This window comes from Hyperoodon ampullatus, assembly GCF_949752795.1.
Source record: "Hyperoodon ampullatus genome assembly, chromosome: 1".
In the NCBI taxonomy this organism is placed as follows: Eukaryota; Metazoa; Chordata; class Mammalia; order Artiodactyla; family Ziphiidae; genus Hyperoodon; species Hyperoodon ampullatus.
In genome coordinates, this window is record NC_136914.1 from 34,607,715 (window position 1) to 34,622,634 (window position 14,920).

The 14,920-nt window shown below is 32.5% G+C and overlaps 1 protein-coding gene across 2 annotated transcripts in view; it reads right to left on the reverse strand.

Moving 5' to 3' along the window:
* Window positions 1-14,920, reverse strand: part of TLL1 (tolloid like 1) — a gene marked incomplete at both ends in the record, with an annotated part of 266,853 nt that overhangs the window by 150,549 nt on the left and 101,384 nt on the right. For both annotated transcript variants that reach the window (XM_079702857.1, XM_079702856.1), the window contains 4 exons: window positions 530-647; window positions 1,138-1,290; window positions 2,794-2,874; window positions 6,486-6,596. In XM_079702857.1, the coding sequence (XP_079558983.1) occupies window positions 530-647; window positions 1,138-1,290; window positions 2,794-2,874; window positions 6,486-6,596 (463 nt within the window). The remainder of the gene's footprint in view (window positions 1-529; window positions 648-1,137; window positions 1,291-2,793; window positions 2,875-6,485; window positions 6,597-14,920) is intronic.

A 14,920-nucleotide genomic window follows, 5' to 3' on the forward strand; every position in this document is an offset into this window, starting at 1 on the left:
TAGAAAATATCACTGTAGGAGGAAACACTGAGGAATCTCAAAAAGTGCAGTATTTTGCTCTGAAGAGTATTTTTTGAAGATAATTCTAGTGGCAGTGAATTGGTGAGGCAAGACTGGAGAGCAGTTGGAGTACAGCCGGTGTGAGAGGACAAAGACATGAATGGACCAGGGCACTGATATGGGATAAAAGTGGGAACCATAAGACATAGTGGATATCAGCAGAAATGTTTCTGTTGATATCACTAAAAAATCAATCATTAAAAACAACACTGAGGTTTCTAACTCAGGTTAGTGGGATGTTGGCAATGCCACCATATAGTTAGAACAGAAGGAAAGGCAGCTGTGGTGGTGGAGGATGCACAGAGGTCTGTGATCAAAGAGTATATTTATTTAATATATAATATTCTCTTATGTAAAATTCATATTTTTTCATGGGCAAAATACTAAGCAAACATTAAAAAGTGAATCTTACCTATGGATTTTTTTTCCCCTTCTAAATTTACTTAAGTAATTCCCTGGTTCTACTTACCCACAAGGCCTATATGTGAATACAATGTAACTCTCTTCATCCCCTCTTTCAATGAAAGTCACACATGTGTGCTTTTCCCAGTGCCTCATGGCCTGCTTGAACATGGCTCGCTGGCTGCCTGGAAAAATGGCATGACATTAATAAAACAGTGGGCTCTTCCATCCCAGGTCTGGTTACACAGGTCAGACACCACCTTTATCATCAGCCAAAGAATACTAGCTCTGAGCACTGCAGTGAGCCACTCTTGAGAGTGGACACTGCCTTCATAATCAGTAGGCCTGAGCTTACTGTCTCTACAAGTATGTGTGTACAAGGCTCTGTGAACAAGACATACATTATTCCTGTCAGCTGAAATCAGCTTCCAGATTTAATGGGTACATTTGAAATTCAATTTAAAAACCAGAATAGTTCTTTAGATTCTTAGAACTCAAGACTAAATATATTTTTAAATTTCAAGACACCCTAACTGACAACTCAGGTGAATGGAATATTTCTCATGTTTCATTTAATACTATGTTTTATATGTTAGTATTCTTTAAAAATATACACTTAATCTATATGATAATTATTAATTCTTTATCAAAATAGACTCTCTTAGAATATCTTACCAGTGAAGTTGCCTCCTATAATGTAAGGAATTACACCTCCAGGCCATACTCTTTCAGTTCTTGATGTAGCAGCTCTGGGAACTCGATTTTTCTCATTTTGCCCTGAGAATTTTAGAGGTACTTTTTCCTTAACTGTGTTGTTTTGCTCCAAGCCTGCAGTGACATTTAAAACATTCTGTGAAACAGAAGTCCTTGGTCAGAGAATCATTTACCTCTTAAAGGACAAGGTAAAATGTCTTATTTACACATTTATATAAATATGCCTGAAGTCAAAATGCATTAAAGAAAAACTTCATTTATATCACATACTTGAAAAAAGTGTTAAAATAATTAAGTAGTTCATGTCAAAATACTACTTCCTAATGCTCTATGAGTAAATTTTGATGAATTTCCATACAACAGCCCACAGTGGACAGAAGTCAGGTAGACTTTGTAAGCCACAGAAAAATTCTTTTGTTTTCTACTTTACTAGAGCACTAAGAAATTCACCACTAGAATTAAAAAGACAATGTTTAAAAAGTCCTATGATGTTCAAAACATTTCTTACTCCTGCTAAATCCCTAGTCCTTTAAATCAGAATTGATATTCCGTAGTAAAGCTTAAAATTGTGACTATTACACTGTAGTGATAGTAAATGAAATAGAATAAGACAGATATGGTCTCAGATTCTGAGACAATGGGCTATCTCTATTTCAATTTCCTCGGGATTCATATCCACACAACAGAAAAGATTTAGAGAGCAGTACAGAAGGTGAACAGGCCAACATAAAATGCAGTCTATTGTGGAAGAGCTTTCAAGTCTGCAGTCACTAGCTTTTCTTGGTGACCCTTCATAATTTTTTGTCACTGTTTTATTTTTCCTGAATTTTCATGATTATTTTTTCTTATTTATATATCATTGTTGATACAAATAGTTTACCACTTACATACACTTCAGAAACAACGAATACTGAATGTATTCGCCCTATGCCTGTGCTCCTAACATGTCTAACATTTTAATATCCTGGAGCAAAGTATCTTCACTTTGGAAAATTAATCCTTAAAAGCAGGCACTTTAAAATATTTAATTAGTATTAATCAATTGAAGAAATGTTAGGATATGAACTTTGAACAGAAGACTTGAAAAATAAACTCTAAAATCTACTAATAGTGATTAATAAATTCAATACTTTAAATATTAACTAGTCATTAAGCCAGAAGGCAGTTTCTCTGAATGTTTTCCTATATATATTTTTGGAAGGGTAAAAAATATTTTCAATTATTTTTTTAATCTAATTAATCAGTTTGACAATTTACTTTAAGTGGATTTTATTTCAAAAGAAACAGTCATGATATTTTTCCATTTGACTAAAACTGATGTAGCTCCATGCTTGATAAAAATACCAATTTACTGGAAATAAATACCAACAATAAAATAAACACCTAATACATTTTTTTTATTAAAGAGAAGCTGAAAATAAGCTAAAATATTTCAAATGTCCCCAATTAAGTTCTAAAAAACTTACATTGGATATCAACTAACAAAATAACAATGAATAAAGAACTCTTTCTCAACATATATCCTTTCCATAATTTGCAGCTTAATGGCACACAGAACTACTACGAGTATAATATTCACTGTACATCAAGTGTCTGAATCTTTAAACATTGATATACCAGAGCCAATTCTTCTTATCCTGTCTATAAGTTGGTAGAGGGCCCCTCGTTTCTTTGACATACCATGGTCTCCAAATTCACCTTAAAGAGTAAAAGAAAATGATAAGTTAACTTCACTGTAAATTAAAGTTCTTGTAAATAAGCAATAGTAATAGGCTACATTGATTTCTCTTTGGACATCTGTTTTTATGTGGTCTTAAAGTAATGTATATCCATAAATCTTAGAAGAGGGTAAAAATTCTACAATAACAAATTTTAGTAACTAAAACTAAGGGGGTAAGAGAAATTAAGAGAGCAATCTAAATGACTTTATTTGGACATCATGGCAATTGCATCATCTATTGATAATTTGAAACATTTTTCTTCATTGTGACCTTGACATCACATAGTATTATATAGGATGACAGCAAGTTGTTCTTTCCTGTTGAGTGCATTCCAGTTATTTTCCCAATACAAACTAAATATTTTCAGATAGCAAATCAGCAAATGGAAATAAAAATGTTAGACTAGCATAGGTATGTAAATTCTCAATGCAACAGGAAAAAAAGCTAGTGTATAGTGCAACTTTTGCCCCAAAGCTTGGATAAATTTTGAGATATTTCTAATAGCATATGACATTTTATAATGTATTCAAATAAATTTTGAAAATTAGTTTCTATAATTTATAAAAACCAATAACATAAATTTAAAAAAATTCACAAGGTGAGAATCCAAAAGGACGTCCAGCTGCAAAATACATTGTTATGTTATGCAATTTGAAAAATTTATAAAGGCGATATAAAGAATTTTATATCTCAAAATGTAGAGGAGAGGGTGACATAAGGAAATATGTCTTCTTTCATTTTTAAGAACAAAGTCATATCAGAAAGCAGATCATTTGATGAAAATCCAAGTCTTCTGATTCTCATTCCAGGGCTTTAACAAAATGCTCTCCCAGTTTTATCTCCTATTTTGCCTTCTCCTTGAATCTTTGATAGACAAATACAAAGAGGTATCATTGAGCAAACAAGTATTTTGATCACTAATGATGTCAGAACAAGTGGTTCATTAGCCTCTGGACTAAGACACTGAAAGAGGACCAGAAATTCACACAAACCACAAACGGTTCTTGCATGGAAATAGTTTGAACTATTTCCTTCCAATATTTTTTCCCCTTTGAAATTAATACTGAAACTTAATTACCTAGACTGAAGCTAATAACAAACAAAAACAATAATAAAAATTATTACTATATAAGCCTCTTATAGGAAATATCAATTAAGTCCTTATAAGGCAAATAAGTTAGAGTGCTTGTTCACTAATAATCCACTTAATTATTTGAATTACATTGTCACATTTTTGCTGTGCCCCTTGAGAAAAATTTTTGAAATTGTTTCATTGAATATTTTAGAAAGATGAGGTAATACTTAAATGCATTCATTCCTAAGCAGTTACAACAAACATTTTTAAAGGATAGTAAAAAATGTATTTGAAATGACCTTTGCATAACAATTATATTGCATATAAGGTAGGTCTGAAACACATATAAATAGGTATAGAAAGAGGCTAATTATGAGGAAAAAAGAAATGTCTTAGTTAATATTAAGGTAATTAGCATAAGAATAATTATAGGCTAGGAAAAACATTTCAAGACTCTCAAAGTCAATAATGTTTTAATAATTTTGAATAATATTTATAGCAATATAAATAAAATTCTGTGTAAATAGTTCATTGAAATAGAAAAAAGGAAAATTCATAATATGTGTTTATTTCTCATATATTGTAAAAATTTTTTAAATAAAAATATACAAACCTAATAAATATTTGAGAAAGACAATACATTTTGAAATAAGAAAATAAATATAGTCAATTCAGCACAAACTAACAAGAAAGGGAAAAGTTAGAAAAAACTAAAATATAGAATTCTTTATGATGTTTAAAATTCAACTGAATAGTGCAAATTACTTTGAAACATGTACCTTTCACATATATATTTACAGTATGATTTTTATAATTGACAGTATAATTCTGTTTTATGCTATTTATCTAAATAATGATATTTTACTTCCAAATGTTACTATTTCAGAGCTTAATATAAATGAAATGACAAAATTACATAGTATTAAAATGTTCTAAATCACAGAAAATGAATGTCCCCAGTACAAAGAGAGGACAATGGGTTAAATAAATGACCTGAATAAAGCTCGAATCTAAAGAAAATCTTAATAAAAATTGAGAATATAATGTGATAAATTTAAGATTTTGCTGAGCTATATCATTGTTCTCTTGTTCCAAATCCGTTGTCTGTGACAATGTTAAGTGTGAGACAGTAGTTGGAGTCTGTCAATAAACATACCTATAGGAATGTACTATCTGCGATTACACTGCAAAGCAGTTGCCCTCATATATTTGGTGTATGTTTCCGAAAAGACTCACTATATGTAAAAAGGCTAAAGCATATTATTTTTAGGTACTGTATTATTTACGTTTTATTACCTTACATAAATTTCTTATATGTAATAATATTTTGATTATGTACAATAATGTCTTTAATTCTTAAAAGGGCATGCTAACCTATTTAATATTGAAAAGCTATGTTGTTGGCAATTCACTTCAACATATTTTATACATACTTATACATGTATGCATGCACACACACATACAGAGAGCAAATATGGTAAAGTGAACAACTGCTGAATCTTCAAGGTATATGGTTGTTGCTTGCATTATCCTATCAACTTTTAGATATCTTTGAAACATGTCCAATTAAAAAGCTGCAAAAAAGTAAATTTGGCAAAGACTCTTAAGACTAAAATATATTTGTCTGCTAGATACCACTGAGGAACTATATGTTTTATTTTCCATAGAATACAAGAAGAAAATAAAAATAGCATTGGACAGAAGGAGAGATTCAATGAAATCAAACAGCATGACACTGAATAAATGTTTTAGCAATAACTACAAAAAGAAGTTTTACATTTTTAACCTTGCAATTTTTCTCCAAAATAAAATACAGAATAAAAATTGTATCAAGATAATATAAAATACTTTTAAAATTTTAGTACGGATATTTTAAAATGAGGACCCAAATGTCTTTTAAAATATTACAAGTCTCATATAGGCATAATTCAAATATGTTCAAACAGTTGAAATTGAAATTCTCTTCCAGGTTTTCACAAAAATTATAAAAATAGATATATAAATTTTTCTAAATGTTTGTATATAATTACTCTAAGAATAATTTACTTTTTGCATCTCAATATCCAAATAGGAGGCAACTGAATATAATGTTCAAGACTATGAAATTTAACCTTCCTCAGAATTGAATTTTGGTCCTGACTCAGTCATTTCCTGGCTATGTGACAATAAGAAAACTATGTAACCTTGTAAATCTCCATCTCCTCACTTGTAAATCACAATAAGCCGTTACCTTCATGGGGTCATTATGAGGATTCAAAGAGTTAACACCTGCAAAGTACTTAAACCAGGCACGGTACATGGTACATGGTAAACTCTACAATATCTTTGTTAAATACATTAATTAATAAAATTAAAACTATGAATAAAACTTAAATTTCTAAATAGGATCGTTCATATCAAGAAAATCAAAGTTGATCACTGGAACATTAAAAATGATCTAAAGAGTATTTTAGCATTTCAAGAGTATATTTTCTTCTAAATGAATACAAACTGAATCAAATAATCAACTGTACCTGTGGTATGTCCAAATTTTCCAAAGGAGTTCTGTGTAAGGTCAATTGTCCTATCAATTTGAAAGATATTTAAGTCTTCATCGTCTAAGGCAATGTCACCCCAAAACACAGCTAAAAAACAAAATTTCAATTAAAATATAAATTATTTAAGAGCAAAAATCGATGCAAACAAAGCTAATTAGAAAAATATTGCTAAAAAATGTGGAAATGTGGTCCCTAAAGATGTAGAGATATTTCAGAAAGTAAGTGTAACTGAACCTACTGGACCTGTTACGGTGTAATATGAGCCACCTGTGAAAGGACGTAACCCACTTTTTTTTACTTTGATGTTTGAGGGGAGAGGGAGAAAGTTATTTCTTTGAATGAAATGGCCTCAGATTTATGGGGTGTGGGGGGGTTCTAAGAGAAGAAAATTCAGCAATCATGGCTAATTTGCAAATAAGTGAAAATCTGATAAGAATACCTATATTTACAGTGGATATCTGAGATCAGCAGGTCTTCACTGACAAGTAGAAGAAGAGGTAGTAGCAACTAAACCGTGTGCTATGATAGCTTCATAAAGTGAGGTTCAATTGAGACAAAAGAATATTGTGCTGTTATAGGAACTTATTCATCACATTTTTATACAGTTATAATGCACTTTCTCTAAAGGTGGCATTGTCTCTGAGTCTCTATAAAATGTATAAATTAAGTCAACTTTTATTTAGGCAATGACCAGGTGCTGACCTTTCATCATTAATGACAAATAAGACATTGTCCATATTTTTAGGAGCATCAAAATCATTATCCTGATCCTGGAAACACTCTATCTTTTATACCCAGTAGTTTATGCTACTTAATAAAGCAAAGTTCTATAAACCATTGTGAATGTATTTAAACCAGTAAGTGAATTCACTTTTAAGGTCAAAAATATACATTTGTGTAACAAAAAAATGGCCTCCTTGTTTATTTGAGTCCAAAAGTATCCTTTTGTACTATCAGATTCAAAATATAATAATTTTAAGAAATGTAGCAAATTTAAGAGAGAGAGTAAATTAATCATGAAATAGTAAAACATTGACAAATGCATTGTAAATTCTGGGATATTTGTTTCTTGACACAGGTTTACAAATTTGCTTTTTAAATTTTTTCTTCAGATTTTTCTTCTGCAAAACCAAAAAGGAGAGGAGGAATTTACATTAAAAAATTTAGAGGGCTTCCCTGGTGGCGCAGTGGTTGAGAGTCCGCCTGCCGATGCAGGGGACATGGGTTCGTGCCCCGGTCCGGGAAGATCCCACGTGCCGAGGAGCGGCTGGGCCCGTGAGCCATGGCCGCTGAGCCTGCGCTCCGCAGGGGGAGAGGCCACAACAGTGAGAGGCCCGCATAACGCAAAAAAAAAAAAAAAAAAAAAAAAAAAAAAAAAAAATTAGAGAGAATCCTACTTAATATACTGTAATCACCTATAAGGGAAAAGAATCTGAAAAATTGTATATATATATATATATATATATAAATATATATATATATATATATATTATATATATATATATATATAACTGTATCACCATGCTGTACACCTGAAACTAACACAACATTGTAAATCAACTATATTTCAAGTTAAAAAAGTGAAAAAAATTTAGAAAATGACAAAATCCATCCTTTTCAAGTCGTTTTTACTACATTCAAACCTTAAGATGTATGAATTTTAGCTATAAAAACTAATTAATAAAATTAGTTTTAAGCCTTAAACTTCAATCCTGAAAGCTATACAATGCTTTAGGCTTTGATCAAAGGTTTATCATAGGGCTTCCCTGGTGGTGCAGTGGTTGAGTCCGCCTGCCGATGCAGGGGACATGGGTTCGTGCCCCAACAGTGAGAGGCTCACGTACCGCCAAAAAAAAAAAAAAAAAAAGGTTTATCATATAAAATTGTATACTTAGTTTAGTTCGCTCATACAAAACTGACATGAGATAAGAAGGGGTTTATTTATGTGTAAATCAAGAAAGGAAGAAAACAGAAATTAGTTCAAGATACGTTATCAGTTCAACATATGAAAAAATCTTCATCAGAATTAGAATTCGCTCATCAACCCCTCTCTTCTGCCCTACTGTCAATGAAATGGCGTCTGTAGAAGAGTTAATAGTGCTGACTAAGAAGTTGGTCTTGATGCCTGAAATTGAATCCAGATTCTAATCAGCTTCATACACATGCAGCAGAAACTGCTAAGTCTCCACAGTCCCTAAAGCCAGACATCCTAACAAATAGATGGCCTACCTAAATAAAATATTTTTCAATTATATAAAGCCTTGTTCGTTTTCATAAATAAATTTTGCACTGTCTTTTTTTTCAAGATTTTTCACTATTCTAAGGTAGATACAAGTTTGCTAGTTATTTAAATCTCCTATCGTTTATCTACTATGCATGTAGTTGTGAGCACTGACTGGCAGTGACTCTCTCAGTCTGCCTCTTCCTTCCCTAGTGCTGGGGGACAGTTAGGGACACTAAAAAATGTGCTTCTCTTTTATTTTTCCAGGAATCACAGAAAATCTGGTAAACATGCAGACTCTGATTTAGTAGGTCTGTGTAGAGGTCTCAGATCTACATTTTTAAGAAGCTCCCATTACTACAAATAATTATCATTGTCATTATCTTTATTAGAATCATTTTTTTCTCCAACAATAAATTTTACTCCTCTCTGAATCAGCTGGTTGACTTGAAAGCTTAAGCATTCAACCAAATAAAGTGTATTTCGTCTGTACTACATTTATATAATAAAGGTAGTAGTAAAATAAAACTCAAATGTGTTTTAGATTTTTATTTTCTTGTAGTGACTTTTCACATACAATAGGATTCATGTCTTGATGGATTATATCAAACGAAGATCAGCAGTCCAAGTTGACATAACACTTCACAGAAGAAAAAAAATTATTTCTGGGATAAGAACAACATAAGACCAGATGATTCTCGAAGGAGACAAAACTGCTCTGGAGTACATAGCCTATTTTTTATTTATTGTTATTTTTTCTGAACTAATAGCCTCAGTAACTTTGCAGTTCTGAATATGCCACGACCATGAATTGCTTCAGGAGCAATAGTGAGTGACTAAGCCAATTTGTATGTGTGTAGACTTGATATACTGTAGGCCATATATACCATTAAATCTTGATATTGTCTACAGCAACAAAAAATAGACATCTTAGAATTTTCAACCTATCACATAGTATAAAATGCACAATTTTTTTTTGCACACATTTGAAGGTTTCCTTAATTCCCCTTCTAATTTAGTCTAAGTGACTTATTTCTACATGTTAAATATTTACTTATGCATTGGCATAGCAAGCTGGACGATGACAATTTATATTAATATGGATTTAGAATTTGCATTGTAATCTAACATATATTTTTTATATAGGCTCCAAGACATTTGTAATTCTCAAGTCCACATTGGAGCCTTTTGTTTTTCTTTCTATATAGTATTTTCTATTTATTTTACATCAAAAAACAAAAATTAAAGAGAAATCCTTTAAAAACTATAAATTATCAGGCTTCCCTGGTGGTACAGCATTAAAAATCCACCTGCCAATGCAGGGGACACGGGTTCAATCCCTGGCCCAGGAAAATCCCACAGGCTGTGGAGCAACTAAGCCAGTGTGCCACAGCTACTGAGCCTGAGCTCTAGAGCCCGTCAGCCACAACTACTAAGCCCGCATGCCACAACTACTGAAGCCCGCATGCCTAGAGCCCGTGCTCCACAAGAGAAGCCACGACAATGAGAAGCCCACGCACCACCAACCTGCCGCAACTAGAGAAAGCCCGAGCGCAGAAACGAAGACCCAACACAGCCAAAAATAAACAAACAAATTAATTAATTTTAAAAACTATAAATTATCAGTCATTAGCTCCATTTAACACAGTGATTTGAGTTTAGTGATATCAGATACAGAAGCAATATAGGAAACTGGTTATAAATTAAATTACGATACTAGGGAAATGTTTAGTGCAATTAGAGTATTTAGTATCTGTTTGGAATTCTGCTCAGATTCTAGTCAAAAAATGGGGATGTAGCTAACCAGTAGGCCAAAATAAAATGTCAAAAATAACAATTTTGAAACTACATGGAAAACCACAGATTTTGTTTTTCCCCAAAGGCTATTTGCATTCATTGTACTACAAAAATTTTTTTTAATCAGAGACCACAAAAAAAAAAAAAAAAAAAAAAAGACAGGGTGCTTTTACTGCACATTTTATAAAAGAATACATGGTGAAAATAAGCCATCCAAGGTTGTGATTCCCTATACTCTAACTTTAAATGATGTCTCTTCCAGCCACATCCCAATTTCCCAGTGATCTATAGTCCTGCAATTCTGAATCTGGGGTCCAGGGACCAGCTTTAAGGACACTTCAAGCCTGTGATTTCCTAAAACCTGTATGCAAAAAATATGTATGAGTTTGTAAACACAATCACCACATGTTTTCCAGAGAACAGGTCCATAGTAGATTGCCAAAAGGGGTCACACACAGTAAAGAACCTCTACTTTTGCAAAAAGCAGAGCCTTTCAATGCACTCAGGAGAAAATACTTACAAACTAAATATTCTCAAGAAAACAAATATATTTTCTTGATAGTTGATGACTACTTGGGAGTACACTGTAGTAGACAAGATGACAGAGCTCTTCAGGCATTTCTTACAGAAAGCCCCCCCAGGAAGCTCCTCTCCCCAACTAACCCTTAGGGGTCTCGCCCGCCTCCATGTCCTGCCTGTCTTTACAACACACAAGATTTCATAACGGGCTTTCGATTGTCTGATTCCTCAACCTAAGTTTAAAAATACTGACCACAGGAAGGATGTGTTGTTCATCTTTAAACACTCACTGCCAGAGTGCCTGACATAAAGTAGTCCTCAGTATATGTTTTGAGGTACAAAAAATGTGAATGAGTAAATGAATTGGGGTATAGCTGTATATAACAAAAATGAGGCTAGGCATGCGACATAATTCACAAATTTGCATTATGACCCCAAATACTAGGCGTTCAACCATTCCAAAGAATATTTCAAATCCTTTCAAGCTAGAGGAAATTACTGTTTTATACTTTAAAATAAAAAACAATTAAAAGGTAGCTGTCTTTCTTTTTATTCCAATAGCATATATTATTAAGTGTAGTTATGGGAAGTGTATCCTTTCTCCCTAAACATCACAATGATATGCTCAGGAAATACATGACTGAACTAACAGATCAGTTATCTTGAGACATATAGGATTTGAGAGATAACTTAAAGATTCAACAATAGCCAAGAGGACTTGCTTTTCACACTTTTTCAGTTTAAACTTTATGCTGTTATTGATGTTGGATTTAGGGAGGAAGATGATGTCATGTGAAGTCCTGACAAAGCTACTTTGGCTGCTGTAGGCTAAAATAAAGACCTAGGGAAAATCTCCTCAGACAAGGGCAACAGCGAAGGCTTGAAAGTCAACTATTTTTACATGATTGACAACAACTAAGCAAATTCCCAAGGAAAAGTAAGATTTGGCAAAAGTTCCAATATATATATTTTGGAGACAACGTTACCTTACTTAAAAGAGGAAATAATGTTCTAGTGGCATTTCATATGCACAGAATAAATTTTTTCCCCAAAATGACAAACATGAAAGTTAAGTTAAGTTCCAAGTTTGGGAAACAATTATCTAACATTTTAAAAGTTCTTGATACAACGCTAAAATAAATGAAGATATATTTTTATATAGATTCTCAGAAATGATCTTCAAAAAAAAAGGGTAAGAAATTTTTCATGTAGTACATCTCTTTCTTAAATTTCTAATAATAAGAATTTGTAGTCCAGTTATTTTAGTGGTTGTTCATAAAAAAATCATATGCAATGCTTTATATAAAATATTTCATAGGGTTTTTTCAAGATATGCATTATAACCTCTACCATATACTATCACATAAGCTGAACAAAATCATCCAATCTACAAAAAGTGTGACGTGATGAAGTATAAAATATGAGTTAAATAAAATGGTTTACTCATATTTCTCCGATAAACTGGATTGAAAGGTGCTTCTGGATAATATGACTCTCATCTGCCGCCTTAAAACAAGATGCCTTGGGCTTCCCTGGTGGCGCAGTGGTTGAGAGTCCGCCTGCCGATGCAGGAGACACGGGTTTGTGCCCCGGTCCGGGAAGATCCCACAAGCCACGGAGCGGCTGGGCCCATGAGCCATGGCTGCTGAGCCTGCGCGTCCGGAGCCTGTGCTCCGCAATGAGAGAGGCCACAACAGTGAGAGGCCTGTAGCGCCAAAACAAAACAAAACAAAACAAAACAAAACAAAACAAGATGCCTCTATGTACCAAGGGCAGGTATTTTGGATGAAAGGGGTGTGGTACAGTATAAAAAGCTAACTGTTTGGACCATTATTTTTTAAAAAAACTGTCCAAACATACTCCAAATTTAGAGGTTGCTTCAAGGAACACAAAATTGTTGCTCGATTTAAACACAGTTTTGATTATTTCTTGAATCAGGAAACAAAATACAGTCTCAGCACAGAATCAAATGTTCAATCTGAAATGCAAAACAAATAAACATATGCATATACATGTACATATATACCATGCAAGGAATATCTAAATATCTCCAGAATATGGAGATATTTGATATTAATTTTTCATGATATTAATGAGTTTCAAGATAAACCTAGATTGATCAATAGATTCTGAACACAGACAGAAACAGCAATTTATCTTTTTTAAATCTTTTTTTTTTCTGTTTTAATGCACTTTCACAATATGGATGTGATTAAATACTAAATTTTCAAATAATTGTATCTTCCTTTTTAAGTCAGAAAACAAAATTTTTTCCCACAAAAAGAGATCCATCAAAATACCGTGTCAGTCTGCATTTATAACCAACAATGCCCATGGATAGGGTTTCTTAGGACATTTTAAAAATGTCAACTACATCACAAATACTCATTTTGAACTCTTTGACTCAAAAGAAAAAACACTGACAGAAAAGTACTTTGATCAATAAATATAAAAATAAATATTGAAACTTATTTTGTGTATGGCCTAATATTTTCTGTCACAAGATTTTAAAAAATGGTTTATTGTAGCTCATAAGTTTTTAAAAACTGCCATTCTTATACTGCTCAAATAATGAATATATAATCAACCACTACCAAGGTTTGGTTTATTTATATTTCCTATGTCCTCCGTCTTATAACAATTGAGCTAACACCTGTTTTTTCTTCCCTTAGGCTTGTAATTGTCTACATCTGTGGCCAGTGTAGGAGTCACCCTGATATTTGTTTTTAAATTAATTTACATTTTAAAATTAAATTTGTTTATTTTCTAAATATTGACCTTAGCTCTTGGAGTAAATCTTGATGCCTTCCTGGAAGTAAGGACATTCATGAAAATGTTATTTTCTGTATTCTATCTATGTTTTACCCATTGGCTGGTCACCTCTTCACAAAAACAGAAGAATCTTTTTTCTCACTTTCCATTTTTATTAGTCTATTTTTATAATAGGTTAAGAGAGAAAATGTTATATTCCAAGCTTTCTGGCCATTATTCATCTTTGTAAAAGATTTTCTCTAGGGCACAAGTCAAAGGTTGGAGTCTTTTTTTCTTTGCTTAATTTATGTCATTGCACAGCTCTCAAGTCAACATGTGCTCAGTGAAATAGCCTTTACAAAATTTAAAAGCTCATTAACATCCTAAAAACTTGACTCTGAATACTGATTTCTATTCCTTCTCTTCATAGTCTCAGAGACCTTCAACAATTGAAAGGATAATTAAAGGGAAATTTATTCACACCAAAACAAGCAAAAAATAGAAATATCTGAGAAATATCCTTGGTCAATATTATTTTGAACTTTGTAAAAGTTCCATCAAGTGCCAGTAACTTATATTGATATTAAATGTATGGTGCTTAATGTTAATAAAGCACCTTCATCAATATTATCCCAGTTGAGCCTTAGAAAATTCTAGGATATAGATTCATATTACTAACCTGCTGATAGAATTTACTTTTTAAAAACTTACCATCTCTTATTGCTCACTGTATTATACTATCTCCCTTTATTTGATTTGGGAGTTTATTGGCACTAACTTTAGGTAATTTTTTAGAGAAGAAAGATTCTGAGTCAGAAGCACTGTCTGTCTAAAAATTTCAATTTGAGGTAATGCTGGTGCCCCATATGAACCACTTGATGGTCTCATATGGCAAATGAAGAGAAGAGGTGCCTTTGTTTTTGGATGGGGAGAAACAAGGATAGACTGCATTGGCATATGGAGATGATGTACTTCACTGACAATTGGAAGTGATCTACAAAAGAAATAGTATTTTAGTAGTACTACTAAAAAAAAAAGGAGTTCATCATAGCTGGCATGCTGGAAGGAAAGAAAACACCAAAGACTGCTTATTATCTAGTTGCAATATTAATGTTACTGAATA